The 13903-nt window shown below is 52.2% G+C and overlaps 1 protein-coding gene across 1 annotated transcript in view; it reads left to right on the top strand.

Annotated features, from left to right (window-relative positions):
* The window catches only part of UBQLN4 (ubiquilin 4), an 11922-nt gene extending 533 nt beyond the window's left edge, over positions 1 to 11389 (top strand). The window contains exons 2-12 of the mRNA XM_015650163.2: positions 662 to 741; positions 1792 to 1943; positions 4222 to 4427; positions 4751 to 5013; positions 6190 to 6348; positions 7017 to 7242; positions 7585 to 7724; positions 8166 to 8249; positions 8854 to 8969; positions 9605 to 9782; positions 10186 to 11389. Of these exons, the coding sequence (XP_015505649.2) occupies positions 662 to 741; positions 1792 to 1943; positions 4222 to 4427; positions 4751 to 5013; positions 6190 to 6348; positions 7017 to 7242; positions 7585 to 7724; positions 8166 to 8249; positions 8854 to 8969; positions 9605 to 9782; positions 10186 to 10338 (1757 nt within the window). The 3' untranslated portion in view covers positions 10339 to 11389. The remainder of the gene's footprint in view (positions 1 to 661; positions 742 to 1791; positions 1944 to 4221; positions 4428 to 4750; positions 5014 to 6189; positions 6349 to 7016; positions 7243 to 7584; positions 7725 to 8165; positions 8250 to 8853; positions 8970 to 9604; positions 9783 to 10185) is intronic.
* The last annotated feature ends 2514 nt before the right edge of the window (positions 11390 to 13903 follow it).

The following is a 13903-nucleotide window of genomic DNA, read 5'->3' as shown; positions in this document are numbered from 1 at the left end:
CTGGTCTGGGGGGCTGAGGGATCGAGGAGTGGGGTGAAGGGTTTTTGGGAAGGGGCCTGAGTTTGGGGTGGGGAAGAATTTCGGGCGGGCTTGAGGAGCGGGGGAAGGGGGCTCTGGGCTGGGGGGGCACTCAGAGGGTCCAGGGGGCCTCCTGGAAACCCGGATCAGGGCTGGGACTGGCTTCGGGGTCAACCCTGGCCTTTCGCGGCACCCCGGACCTTTGGGCCTTACTGGAGCCAGGGTGGGAGGGAGCGGAGAGATCTGAAGGAGGGCAGGTGCTGGAAGGCTTTGGAGAAACAGTCCCGAGGGCGGGAGGTGATCTGGGGGGCTCATCTGTGGGAGGGGTCGTGGGTGTCGAAACCACAATAGTTGAGGGACTCGGAGAGCGGCTTTGGGGGTGGTGGCAGTGGGAGGGGTATGAAGGACCGGGGTGGGGTCTGGGGGCTTGGCCCGTGGGCTGGGCTGCGTGGGAGAGTGTTCCGTGAGCGGAGGTGTGGGAAAGGTGTTGGGATTGTGGGCAGAGCAGTGTGAGTGCGTGGGGGGCTGCCGGGGGTGCAGCTGGGGGTCCTGGCGTAGGTCTGGACTTCTCCGGAGGCAGATTCCCCGGGTGAGGGGAGACGAGCCGGGCAGGTGTTTGGGACCAACGTTGGATGAGGTGGAGGAAAGGAAACATCGGCTCTTCCGCGGGTGCGCTGGCGGGGGGCTCTGCACCTGCTAGGGAGTGAGAGCAGGCTGGGATTGGTAAGAGCTGAGGTTAGCAGAGGCTGGGATTGGCAGGGGCTGGGTCTAGGGCTGGCCCTGGCATTGAGGAAGTGGCGATGCCCACTGGGACAAGGTGTCATGGGCTCTGCGCTGGGCTGGCTGCGCACTTTGGTTGGCGTGTGAAGGGCCTGGCAGGGATCTCTGGGCAGCAGCCCATGGCGTGGGCAGGGGCTGTGCACGTGTGGCCCTCCTGATCCTTTCTGTCCAGGGAGCCCATTGGTACAGGGAGTGTAGAGTGAGGGCTTTGTGAAGGCAGGGCATAGGGCTGTGTGGGGAGAGACACAGACAGGGTGATCTGGGACCAGGGCTGTGGTGTGCCCACCCTTGTTTTTAGAGTTCTGGTGTGAATGCTGAGAGCTCTGGCATGTGTTTCACTCTCCATCCTGGCCTTCCCCTCTGAGTTCCCTACAGTTTGTGTTTTCCAAGTGCAAGGCTTTATTTCCTCTGAATCAATCTGGGAAAGCCCTGGCAGGGCCAGCAGTGAGAGTCTTGCTTGCAGGTGTAAATCTCAGCACAGCACACAGTAAAGAAGAGGTGCCCATGCTCTGTGGCACGCTCACAGGGAATTCAGTTGCAGAAATAGGAATTGGAGAAGACCTAGTTTATTTCCATTGGCTGATAAGGGATTATTCCCTTTTCCATAGAGCTCTGTCCTGTATTAAATCAGAGTTCGGCTTTCCTTAGGAAAAAATCTCACATGAGCAGACGAAACCAGTCATTCAGGATAAATGGTGTGTTTGGGTTAGGTCTGAAGCACAAACTGGTCTGGCTTTGGAAGCCTTCAGCTATTCTGAGGGAACGGCTCTGTTTTTTCTGAGATTTACTGCATAGTTTGTGATTTCAGAGCTTGTCTTTGCTTTGTTTTGGTTTTCATTAATACCTCAGACATCATCAGCAGCTGGTGACTTTGTGGTACCTTCATGGGCTCTGAGGGTTTGTCAGTTTCTTGTGGTGTTCCCAGAGTAGATGTGGAGCTTTATGTTACTGGTACCAGTCCTTTATCTGAAAAATGCTTTGTTTGTTTTTCAGTTCAAAGAAGAGATTTCTAGACGGTTTAAAGCCAAACAGGATCAGCTGGTTCTGATCTTTGCTGGGAAGATCCTGAAGGATGGAGACACATTGAATCAGCATGGGATCAAAGATGGGCTCACTGTTCACTTGGTCATTAAGACTCCGCAGAAGTAAGAGTTTGGTCTTGGGGGGGCTGGGGTCAAATGGGAATAACTGATTGTGATGATCCTGGTGAGCTTTCCCTGCCCCAGCTGTGCCACACAGCAATGGGGTTTGTCACTTGGTGTCATGGAGGACACGGCTGTGATGGTGTATGGCAGATACCTGGAGGGGCTGGTCCTTTAACATTACTTGTATGTGTGTCTTGGAAGAGCCCATCAGAAATGGATACTGGTTCTAGCAAACCAGCAAAAGTTGTAGAAAAAGTTTCTGATAAAAGAAATTACTTTCCCAGTGAATTGTTGCTGTAGAAGCCAGTACCTGGGTTTTCTGTCACCTGCTACATACTCAGCTCGGAGCCTGTGCTCAGGCTCTCTGAGGATCCACAAGCGGCACACGGCATGCAGAGCCCTGTGGGGCACCTGTGTGGCCCCTGGAGGCACAGCTGCACAGGCTGGTGCAGACAGGGGATGCTCCACGTCAGGAGTGTGCAGAGGCTCGGGCTGTGCAACCGCGGACATGGGGCAGTGTGGGGGTTTGCTCATGTGGTGCTATGGGTGCACCTGGGGCAGTTTCCAGTGGGGATGTGGCTCATGTGCACCACAGACCTCAGACTGAGAACAGGACACAGAGCTGACCTCAGGGTCCTGCAGGTTTAGCTCTTCCCAACACTTCCCAGAGGGGTGGTGGGCATGGAAGGATTTTGGGAATAGCTTCTTTGCTTTAGTTGCAGCCACATTTCATTGATCTTCACAGCCGTGCCTCAGGCTCCAGCCACAGTGTGTCCCAGCTCCTGGGGAGCTCCAGGGCTATGTCTCTGTGCAGTTCTGCTGTCCCCTGGGAGAGCTGCATTAATCAAGATTTTTTTTTTTCCCCGTTTTGCTTTTTTTTCCACCTGTTTTTTACAAACACAAGGAAGTATACTGCCAAGTTTGCAGCCTCTCCTTTGATTCTGCCTCTCCAGGTAACCTGAGAGCCTGATGCTGTTTCCACTATAAATGTGGTATTGGTGAACCATTTCAAAGGATGAATTAGAGCTGTACTGGGCTGCTCATTTTGCTCCTGCTAATAGTCCTAGATAAGTGCTTACTGAAGACATTACAGCCTCTTCCTGTGACAAGAGGCTGAGAGAAGCCAAGTGCCCTTTCTCTAGCTTCCTTCTTCCTTTATTGTTCAGCTTCCCATTTGCTTTGTTTCCCCAATCTTTGCCTCTGTCAGGCCGCTGGTTTTCAGCAGCAGTCAGGTTAGTCTGGACAGTGGACAGGGACCTTCAGGGTTGATTTTTCAAGTTCTAGAAGAGTGAAGAAGGAAAGGGAGATAAAGAAAAGGAATAATTCTTGGTTTGGGGAAAAAAAAAAATCATGAAATCATCGTTCATATTGTCAGAGGTATAATAGCATTATTGAGGTGAGTAAAGTGAATTTTGTGGTCTAATTTAATGAAAGCTCTTCAACACTAGTCCAGGACTCACTGTCATGACTGCAGAGGCTTCAGAAAATCTTCAAATGTTCTCTTTGAAATTCCTGTAACGCTTGAGGAGTAACTGTGGTAACAAGGTATTAACCTGGGATGGTGTATTCAGCAAAGATGATGTCCAGTGCCTGCTGCGTGGTGGCTTACAGCACAGTGCCTGTGTGGGTGTGTTAAAAGAAACTCCAGACAACTTGTGTTGGAGCAGGAACCTTGCATCAAGTTGCAGCCAGTGGCAGAGCTGGGAATTTGGAGCCAATAAAATGTTCTATGGCTTTGTGAGACAGGCGTGGGCTGCCTCGTGCCTCAGTTTCCCTCTTTGTACAGTAATGCTGATGCTTCTTTTTGCCCCAGAAGCACTAATAGGAATATTCAGAAGTGAACATTGTTGTTTACCCCATGCACTAGCCCTGCTGTAACCTCCTGTGGTTTCTGTGGGAGCAGCAGAAGGATTTTCCTGTTTGGAGCACACTCATTGCTCAAGGATATGGCTGCAGTAAATAGTTCAGTGGCTTTCAAGGAAGAGCTGGATACAACTCAGGGTAAGACCCGTCCAGCCGCTCTGCGTGGGCCAAGACAGCATGTCAGGGGCTGCAGTGCATCAGGATGGGAGGCAGATTCCAGCAGACAGAAGACATCTGGGAGCAGAGCTGTGGATCAGTGCAGGCAGAGATGGGATGGAAGCTGGGGCTGGCTGCTGTGGGGATGACTGGTGTGCTGGGAGCCCGGTCATCGTGGGGTGTGCATCCTGTGTCCCTGCAGAGGACTCCCCATGCACTTCCTTGGTACCAGGAGTTTAATACTTTTTATACTTTGCAGGGTCCAGGATTCAACATCTGCTGCTTCTGCCTCCAGTGCTGCTTCTGCCCCGACTGCAACCCCTTCTTCTCCTGCTGCCCCATCTCAGCCCTCTACATCCAGCAGTGCTGGTCCGGACGCAGGGAGTGGCAGCAGACGGAGCAGCGGGTCGGGGACCCTGGGAGGTCCTGGAGATGGAGGCCCCAACAGTGCTGCGTCCATCCTGTGTAAGTGGGGGCTGTGAGAAGGGAGGATTTTCTGGGATTAGACCAAAGAGTTGGGGTTCTTGACCCCTGTTGTTGTCTCTGCTTGTCGTGGGCTTTGCGTGAATCACTCCCATGGCACACCTCTGTGTCCCTGCTCAAGGTAATGCCACTCAGTGGTGTGTGTGTTTGTGTAGGGATGTCCTTACTCAGAGCTGGCTGCCATAGAAATACAGGATGCCCCTGGATTTGTGGGGATGCAGTTCAGCTAACGGGTCTGTCCTTTTTTGCAGTTGCTGACAGATACCGACTCACACCTTTCTTGCCATGTGTTGTTCCCTCTCCAGCTGGCTTCGGTGGCATCACTGGGCTGGGCAACCTTGGGATGGGCTCTGCCAACTTCATGGAGCTCCAGCAGCAGATGCAGCGGCAGCTGATGTCCAACCCAGAGATGCTTTCCCAGATCATGGAGAATCCCTTGGTGCAGAACATGATGTCTAACCCTGACCTCATGAGGCAGATGATCATGGCCAATCCCCAGATGCAGCAGCTCATGGAGCGAAATCCAGAGATAAGCCACATGCTCAATAACCCTGAGCTCATGAGGCAGGTGAGTCACACCAGGGCTCAGTAAAGAGTGTTGAGAAGAGTCTTTGTGGACCAACATCAGTGTCTGTGCTGCAGAGGAGGAGTGGGAATGCCAGAGCAGTGGTTTTGGAAATCTCTTCCTTCCTGTTGTGAGCTCCCCACAAACAGATCATGATCTTGAGTTATGTGAATACTGATTACTCAACCCACAACCTTGCAACTCTTACCTCCCTTTCAGAGCTATTGAATCCATGGTGTATTGGGAAAAAAAGGGATGCTGGAATTTTCCTAATATGCTGACTACAAGGCTACTGTGTTTTGATTCAGGAATGGGAGTAAAAACAGTGCTGGAGAAGTGAAGCTACCATAAAAGCTCTTTGTTTCTCTCTAGTTCTCTTGATGGATTACGTAGAGACTCCAAAGCTGTACAGTGAGTGTTTCACTACCTGCGTCAGTGGGGAGCACTAGTGGAGGCTGGGATCCCAGAGGGCTCTCATTTTTCCCAGAACAGAGAGGATCTGTGTCCAAGAGGGCTGGCTGTCTGGAAGACCAGAGGTTCATCAGAAGGGAATCCTTAGGGATCAGTGAGAATCTGGGTGTTAACAGCCATTTACAGGACTCTGCTGTTTCCTGGGAAGGCTTGTCAAGAGGATAGTGCTGAATGGGCCTAGTTTCCATCTGCTTCTCAGTTATTCTGCTTTCAGCTGTGTCAACCATACATGAAATTCCAGAGCTGCAGGACTAAATTATGAATAATCTGTACTTAAGTGGTTCCTCAAATGAGACCTGAATATTCTTTGTGCAGGGGAGAGCCATCAAAAGTCTGGAGAGGGTGGAAGAACCCACCTTCCTGCTTGTTGTATGGAGTCCATCCAGTCTGTGTGGGAGCATATAGGTGTTGGATGTTTGGATATCCTGATACTGCTTAGGAACAGAACAGTTTCATTGAGCTGGACCAAGGCTGAGAAGGAGGAGAGCTGAGCAAGGCTGGGGAGGAGCCTGGATCCCTGGGCTCTCTTTGCTTGGATAAATGATCTCTCTGCTCTCTGCCTGTGAATAGGGTTTAATTATCCTCTCTCTCCTGGGAGCTAAGATTTAACTCTTTCAAGGCTTTGCTGCTGACCAGGCTCTTGATCCTCTCTGGCCCTTCAATGGTGCATGTGGGCCTGAGCTTTCCACTTTTTCCTCCTTCTCCCAGACGATGGAATTGGCTCGTAACCCTGCCATGATGCAGGAGATGATGCGGAATCAGGACCGTGCTTTGAGTAACCTCGAGAGCATTCCAGGAGGATACAATGCCCTGCGCCGGATGTACACGGACATCCAGGAGCCCATGTTTAGTGCTGCCAGGGAGCAGGTATTGGCTGTGTTCCTGTGTGTGGGGTGTAGTGTGGGAAAAGTGTCTTGACCTGTCCCCTGTGCTGATGGGACAGTTATCCTAGAGTGTAGCTCTTCATTCCTCCGCTCCAGTGCAGGCACTGGCCAGAGAACATGGTGCAGTGCCTCTCATGACAGGGGTTGAGGTGTTGGAGAGGCCTGCTCTGGCTCCTCCAGTCCCCCAGCAGGCTGGATGCCAGCCCTGACCATAGGCAGGCCCTGTCACTGTTAGCACAGCCCTCTGCTCACTGGATTAGCTGGAGCTCGATGCCTTCAGAACAGAGCTGGCTCAGATCCAGTTGGCTGGTAGTGCAGGAGGAGGGAGCACAGGTCTGGCTGCAGAGGGCTCTGCAGGCATATTCCAGTCCAGCATTACCTACTGCTGTGTATGGGTGGTGGCTTTACAGGGACATTTTGAAGCCCTGCATTTGGGAGCTGAATCTGGGGCTGTGGCCACTCCTGAGCCTGGTCTTTTCTCAGCGAGGTGTGTTGTGGATTGCAGATTTCTCAGGAGGCAGATCATGGCACGTGTTTAGCAAATTCTGGACTTGGCTGAATATGATCGGCTGTTCCCTGGCTCACTCAGTGCTGGGGTTGGTCTGCTGGGACTAACTGATTCCATCTGTTTCTTTCTTTTTTTCTCCCTAGTTTGGCAACAATCCTTTCTCTTCCTTGACGGGGAATTCTGACAGCTCGAGCTCTCAGCCTTTGCGGACAGAGAACAGAGAGCCATTGCCAAACCCCTGGAGTCCCACACCCCCTGCTTCCCAGAGTCAGGCACCCAGCAGTGAAGGGAGCACGGGCTCGGCAACCACCCAGGGCACCCCGACTGTGTCTAACCCCTTTGGGCTGAATGCTGCCAGCATCGGCGCTGGTACGTAAGGGAAGAACCAGAGGGTGCTGCTGGCTGAGCAGGTCCCCCAAGCTTCCTGGGAGGGCCAGTTCCTCTGGCATTTGGGCCCTGTCCTCTGCTGCTGCTATCCAGAGGAATGGGTCTAGCCTACTTGGAGATAGATGAATTATTGTGATGCACTTGTTGGATGGCTCCTTTGGGAACTCTGCTGTCCCTGAAGCTCTCAAGAGAGAATCCACGTGTTCGCTGCTGGCCAGGGGGTGGAGTACAGCCAATGCTGTCACCTATCCCATTGTGTTTCAGGCAATGCAGTGGTGCTCAGGCTCATCAGGGATCTTCCTTTGTCTTCCTTTCCCCTTGCAGGCATGTTCAACAGCCCAGAGATGCAAGGACTCCTGCAGCAGATTTCCGAAAACCCTCAGCTGATGCAGAATATGATCTCTGCCCCCTACATGCGGAGCATGATGCAAACTCTTGCCCAGAACCCGGACTTTGCAGCGCAGGTAAAAGTGTTACAGTTGTCAGCTGTTGCCAGGCAGGCCATGAGCTCAGTGTGAGGTCAGCCTGCTGCTGGGGTCGGACTGGTTCCTCTTGCAGACACTGGAGCAGAGTGAATACACAGTTTAGTTGTATTTCTCGACAGCCTGAAGGCAGCCCCAGCTCTGAGCCCTGTGTGTTTGCAGAGCCCCTAACACAAGAGGTGGCTCCCAGAGGGACATGGGAATGTGCTTCTTTGCCCGTGGCCAAGTGGCCCCTGTTCAACACTCTTGTCAGGAATTGAGCTGTCCTGTTTTGATACCCCTTAGCAGGGGAGGATGTTGAAAGCCCAGGGAGGGAGTCAGGGGCCCCATGACTGACCTGTTCTTCATGGCTTAGTTGCATAGGGTTTAACAGCAAGTGGCAGCAACCCTCTGATCCTACCTACATGTGCTGTCTCTTGCTAGATCATGGTAAATGTCCCCCTCTTTGCTGGGAATCCACAGCTTCAAGAACAGCTCCGCCTTCAGCTCCCTGTCTTCTTGCAGCAGGTAAAGGCCTCTGGCTGGCCCTGTGCTGCCCTCAGCCCCTGGCTCCAGAGCTTCTCCCCGCACTGTGGGACAGTCAGGATCTCAGCTGCTTGACTGAGTGCCCTAGGAAGCATGTGGGCTTGGGGGGCTGGGCTGAGGAAGGAAAGGGGTTGCACAGGGGAGACACAGAGGAAGAACTTGGTTAGACAAGGTAGTCTGAATTAACTCATCTGAATTACTGAAAGGTGGACTCCAGATTAGGCCTGTTAAGCTGCTTGGAACCCCCGTGTACAACATCTCTTGCTGTGTTGAGTTTACAAAAAATACACAGCTAATTGTGCTAAAGCAGCTGGTTCTCAGGTAAATCAGAGCCCAAAGGCATGTGTCCCCAGTTCTAATCTGATTCACCCAGTTCATTCAGGAAACCTGTTGTGAGCTCTGTGAGTATTCCTGCAGTTGAGCCCTGCAGTCTGGAGCCTTGGAGGAGGATCCAGACACGAAGGCCAGCACTGGCCACAGGCAAGAGGCGCAGCTTGGCGCTGGCTCAGGTGTGACAGTGGTGGAGCTCTGGCTGCCTGAGCTCTCACTGGTTGGTACCGTGGTGTCTCTCTGCCTTGGTCCCCAGATGCAGAACCCGGACTCCCTGTCCATCCTCACCAACCCCCGCGCCATGCAGGCCCTGCTCCAGATCCAGCAGGGACTCCAGACGCTGCAGACGGAGGCCCCCGGACTAGTGCCAAGGTACAGACACTTCAGAGTGGGGCTGTGCAGGCAGAACTGCCGTGCCCAGTACCAGCAGGCAGAATTTATCTGCCTGTGGATTCATCTGGGAGATCTGCTTAGGGTGCTCTGGCACTGGGACTTGTGCGGGTGTGTGTGCCTGCCGGCCTCTCTGAGTGAGCTAATTAGCACTTGATGCTTGCTTGTGCTTCACTGGAAGTCCTTGACCCTTTCTTTTTGGAGAAGAGGTTTGGAATGCACTTGTTCCTTCCCCCATCCTTTGTTTGCTGCATTTGGTGTGGACTGAACTCAAGAATTTTATCTCTGGAGAACAGTATGAGATGGACAAACACAAGGCTGGGTGGGTGTGCTGGGGCAGGCTGATCTACTGGCAGCCCTGAGCTCTCTGCTCACTGTCACCGGGGGTCATGCTCCATCACAGCAGTTCTCTGCAGGCTTCTGTTAGCTCTGCTCACTCCCAGTGCCATGTGTGACCAGAACATGGATGCAGCCTGTTCAGTTTTCACAGCTGCCCTGTAGCAGGGCCTTCAGTGAGGGCCAGCCCGGTTGCACGTGCTGGTTGCCCTGCTGGCCCACTCTGGTGGGGTTCCCAGAGCACCAGTGTCACCCTGAGCATGCCCTGCCTTTCTCTGCAGCCTCGGCTCCTTCGGCATGCCCCGGATGCCCCCGTCCTCCACAGGAGGAAGCACAATCCCGGAGAACCCCGTTCCCTCTGCTTCGACGCCGGCCAGTGCCTCTCCAGCTGGGGGTGGTAACCCTCAACAGCAGCTCATGCAGCAGATGATTCAGCTGCTGGCCGGAGGAAGCTCTCAAGTACGTAACACCCAGCGGGTGCTGGCATGGGCAGGGAGGTCTCCAGGGGGTTCCCCACCTCACCCCACTCAGGGGATGTGGTCCCCAGCAGTCTCTTGTGGCTGTGCTACTCTAGGCCAGGTTTGGTGTTGGGGTCTGGCTGACTCTTTGGGGTGTTGAACCCTTTGAGAGGTTTAAGCTCAGTGTGCTGGGGATCCTTCTCCTTGCACTGCTGCCACCGTCAGTACCAAACCAGGACTCTGGTGTGGCTGCTGTGCCACAGCCCAAGGGGACCTGGAGACTGTCCCCACACGAGCCTGAAGCTGAGCTCAGAGTTCCTGCACAGCCAAGGCTGCTGGCACTGCCTGTGTTGGAATGCTGCCTGTGCTCTCTGACTCCAGGTCCTCTGTCCTTTCCCTCACAGGCGCAGAGTCCCGAAGTGCGATTCCAACAGCAGCTGGAGCAGCTGAATGCCATGGGCTTCATCAACCGTGAGGCCAATCTCCAGGCGCTCATCGCCACCGGTGGGGACATCAACGCAGCTATCGAGAGACTGCTGGGCTCCCAGCCTTCCTAAACTCTGTCCTGCTGCCCCACAGACGTCAGCACATGCATCCATACACATGCACAGGGGATCTTTCCGGAAAGCCCGCCATCATTTTCATATCTGACAGCTGTCCATGTATTTAAAACAAAAAGATACAGCTTAACCCCCTGACCTTCCTACTAAGTTAAGATTTCATGTTGAAATGCTCTTTAACTGGCTTGTATGTGGATTCCAGTTCTCATCGTGGCCACAGAGACTTCAGATGTGTATTTTTTCCTAAATATGCCCTGTCTCAGACACTCTTCTCTCTCTCTCTAGATGGTAGAGGCGATACTTCTAGTTACTTACCTGAATGATTGTGTTTTGAGTAGCTTGATTTTAACTGTACATGATTCCTCCCCTAGCCCTCCTTTCAGGCAAATATTTAAAAAATTGAGCCAAGTTTGGGGATTGGTTATTTCTCTCAGCATCTTATTGGGAATGGATCAAAAGAAAAATTGAAATTATCTGAGAATTTCTGATGTCATTTGTCTTAATGTTTCCTGGGATGAACCAAGCCCGTGTCCCTCACTCACAGGTGCCTCCAGTCTCCTGGTAGAGGGTTAATGGGTGCAAAACCTGCATTTGAAGTGTGGCCTCTTTACACTCTGGGGGTGGTGTAACAGAGCCCAGGGGTGTGCAGCGACCAGGTGTGCAGTTCTTAAGGTTGAGTTGATGGTGCTGTGCAGAGGAAGGTGTTCAGAAGGTGTGTTTCTGCCCAAGTCATGTGGTTCCTGGTCAGAGGTGTCCAGGGGCATTGACTTCTATGCTCACTGGGCTCGTTTCTACAAGTGTGAAAACTAAAAAGGAAATGGAAAAATAAGCTAACGGTCTTTTTGCTTCACTGAAAATGTTGAAGTTTGTGTTCTTCCCAGTTCAGATCCATCCTCCACCCCCCCTTCCATTCTGGTGTGTTTGAATGTTCTGACTGTCCAAGAGACCCCAGGACCAGCAGGGTGGTATTTCCCAGGAGCCTCCATGGCTGTGTAATTTGCATACACCATTTTTATCAAAGGAGAATAAATGCGCACAACCATCTGTCTCCCTGCATCCCTGTCTCATCCTTGGCTCAGCTGGGCCAGTTCCCAGTTACTTGGGATTAATCTGTTTTATCCTGTTCCCGGTGCTCAAGGCAGGCTTGGGGGTGTTGTGCTCCCTCCCCACCTGGCTGGGCTGCCTGCCTTCATGGCCAGGAAACCTTTGACACTTCAGGAATGTTGGTCCTAAAGTGTCGGTGTGGAAGCTTCCTTTGAATTAGAATTGTCAATTAGCAGCTGTTGGAACTGTTGAGAGCTGGGAGTCAGTGTTATGTGATGGTTTTAAGTTTCTTTTGGTGTGGGAGGATTGGGCAGAGAGGGAACAGGAGGTTTGCTGCATACCTGTAAAACCTGCTGCTCCCAGCTGGCTCCATAGCTGGAAGTGGGGATCGATGGGTGTTCGTGTTGCTGAGAGTGTAGGTGGTGCTGCTGGGGAAAACATGGGCCTGGAAACACTCCTGCCGCTGTGTGTGCATCCTAATGAGACTGCAATCCCTTGGAGGAGGATTTAGAAAGCAGCTTTAACCTCTTCTGGAGGCTGTGCACAAACATGGGGACTGCTTTGTGCAACCTCTCCTCTAGTGTGTGAAGCTTGCACAGAGCTGTGTAGGGATGGGACTGGAGGTCCCAATTGGCCCTGGCAGGGTCAGAGCTCTTCCCAAATGTTATTGATTGGCCCCTTTGCAGCTCAGAATGGGCTCCTAAAAAGACCTGTGAGGCTTGGGAATCTCTTCAGTGTCCCTTGACAGCACTAAAGTCTGCATCCTTACACAAGCCAGCTCTTGTAAGGAATGTGCTTGTGGGAGGATGGATGGTGCAAGCAGGGAAGGGAGGGTGCAGAGGTGGTGCACAGGGTCACAGGGAGTGGGGATATACTCCCATGGTGAGTTTGAACCTCTGAGGAGCAAAATTAGTCCCACCACTGTTTCTGGCCAGGTAGAAATTGTCCTTCCCACCCCCTCAGTGTGTCAGCAAGGTGTGACATGGTGGTGTCAGTCACCACAGTGCAAGGGATCTGTGTGTGTGAGAGGATCTGTGTAGGAACAGGGACTTGGAAGAATGGAGCAGTTTGGTGTCTTCAAAACTGGCTGGAAATAAATCCCTGCATGGTGGAAGAACCTTGCTGCAGTGTGTGCAGATGGCTGTGAACCACTGAGGAGAGTCCACAGGAGTTTGAGTATCCCAGAATGATTTGGGTGGGAAGTGACCTCATAGTTCACCTCATTCCAACCCTCTGCCATGGACAGGGATATTTTCCACTATCCCAGGTTGCTGCAAGCCTTGTCCAACCTGGCCTTTAACATATCCAGGGTAGCCACAGCTTATCTGGGACAGGGCTTTACCACCCTCACAGGGAAGAATTTCTTCCCAATATCCAGCATAAGTCTTCCCTCCTCTGGTTTAAAACCATTTCCCCTTGAGTCATCAATATCTGTCCATATAAAAAGACTGTCCATTATTTTCACAAGTTCCCTTGAACTCCTGCAAGGCCACAAAACTCTCACAGGTCGTCCAGTCCTTGGTGTCTCTTGCTTGTTTAAGTGGGAAAACACATTTCTCTTGTCTCTTCACATCGTAGCATCTGCTCTTGTGCCACTTTGGGATCATTCCTCCCCTGCTGCCAGCCCACCAGCCAAGATGCTAAAACAGAGACACAGGGCAGCCTGCAGCCTGTTGTGTCCATCTGATGCCACCTCCCAGCCCCAGCAGTCTGGCAGAGCTGCCCATTCCACACCACTCCAGGGGCTTTGCTGTACTGCAAAGGAGACTTGGGAGGGTCGGGACACAGCGAGGCCGGGATCACCGGGAGAGAGCTGAGAGGTGAATGCAGCTGGGTCTGCTCTTTGGTACCCACGGGGGATGCAGATCCCGCCTTCCCAGACTCCGGAGAAAAAGGTGCTTTGAAGACTGGTGAGAAGGAGCCTTTTAGTGAAACCCTTAATCCCCTCCAGAGCTTTCCCTAATCCCTGCTAATGTGCTGTTCAAAGGCCCTCTTCTGAAGGAACAACTGTACTTTCTCACTCCCATATCTCTCCTTCCCCGTGGAATTGCCCAAAGGTGTTCTCACTGACTGCTTCCTCTCATTTTACTCTGATAAATAGAATTAAATATTTTAAAACATAATGAAAAAAGGAGGAATTTCTGCAGCAGGTAATGGCAAATCTGGCTGATTGATTGGGAGAGATTTCTGCTGTCAAGGATATATTTTCACTTCATTCCTCCCCCTTTCCCTGGAGGGGATCAGCAGGCTTTTCTCCCAGTATCCCAATGTAACACTTCCAACTTGGAAATCAAACCTCTAAAATGTGGAGGAGAGAAAGATGGCAGGAAACCAACATCTACATTCCTTTCAATAAACCTTTTCTTTTGTTACCAAGATCCACGGTGTGGGCAGTTTCCTGTGGCCATAGCCCTGACTATGGAGGGGCAAGTTCAAAGTGACTCAAGAGAGGCTCAGTAGGGAAATATCCTGGGGTTAGGAGGTCATGGAGTAGGATAGCTTGGAAAATACATGTGTG

This window comes from Parus major, chromosome 25LG1 (assembly GCF_001522545.3).
Source record: "Parus major isolate Abel chromosome 25LG1, Parus_major1.1, whole genome shotgun sequence".
Classification (NCBI taxonomy): domain Eukaryota; kingdom Metazoa; phylum Chordata; class Aves; order Passeriformes; family Paridae; genus Parus; species Parus major.
This window is presented reverse-complemented; position numbering and strand designations above follow the sequence as displayed.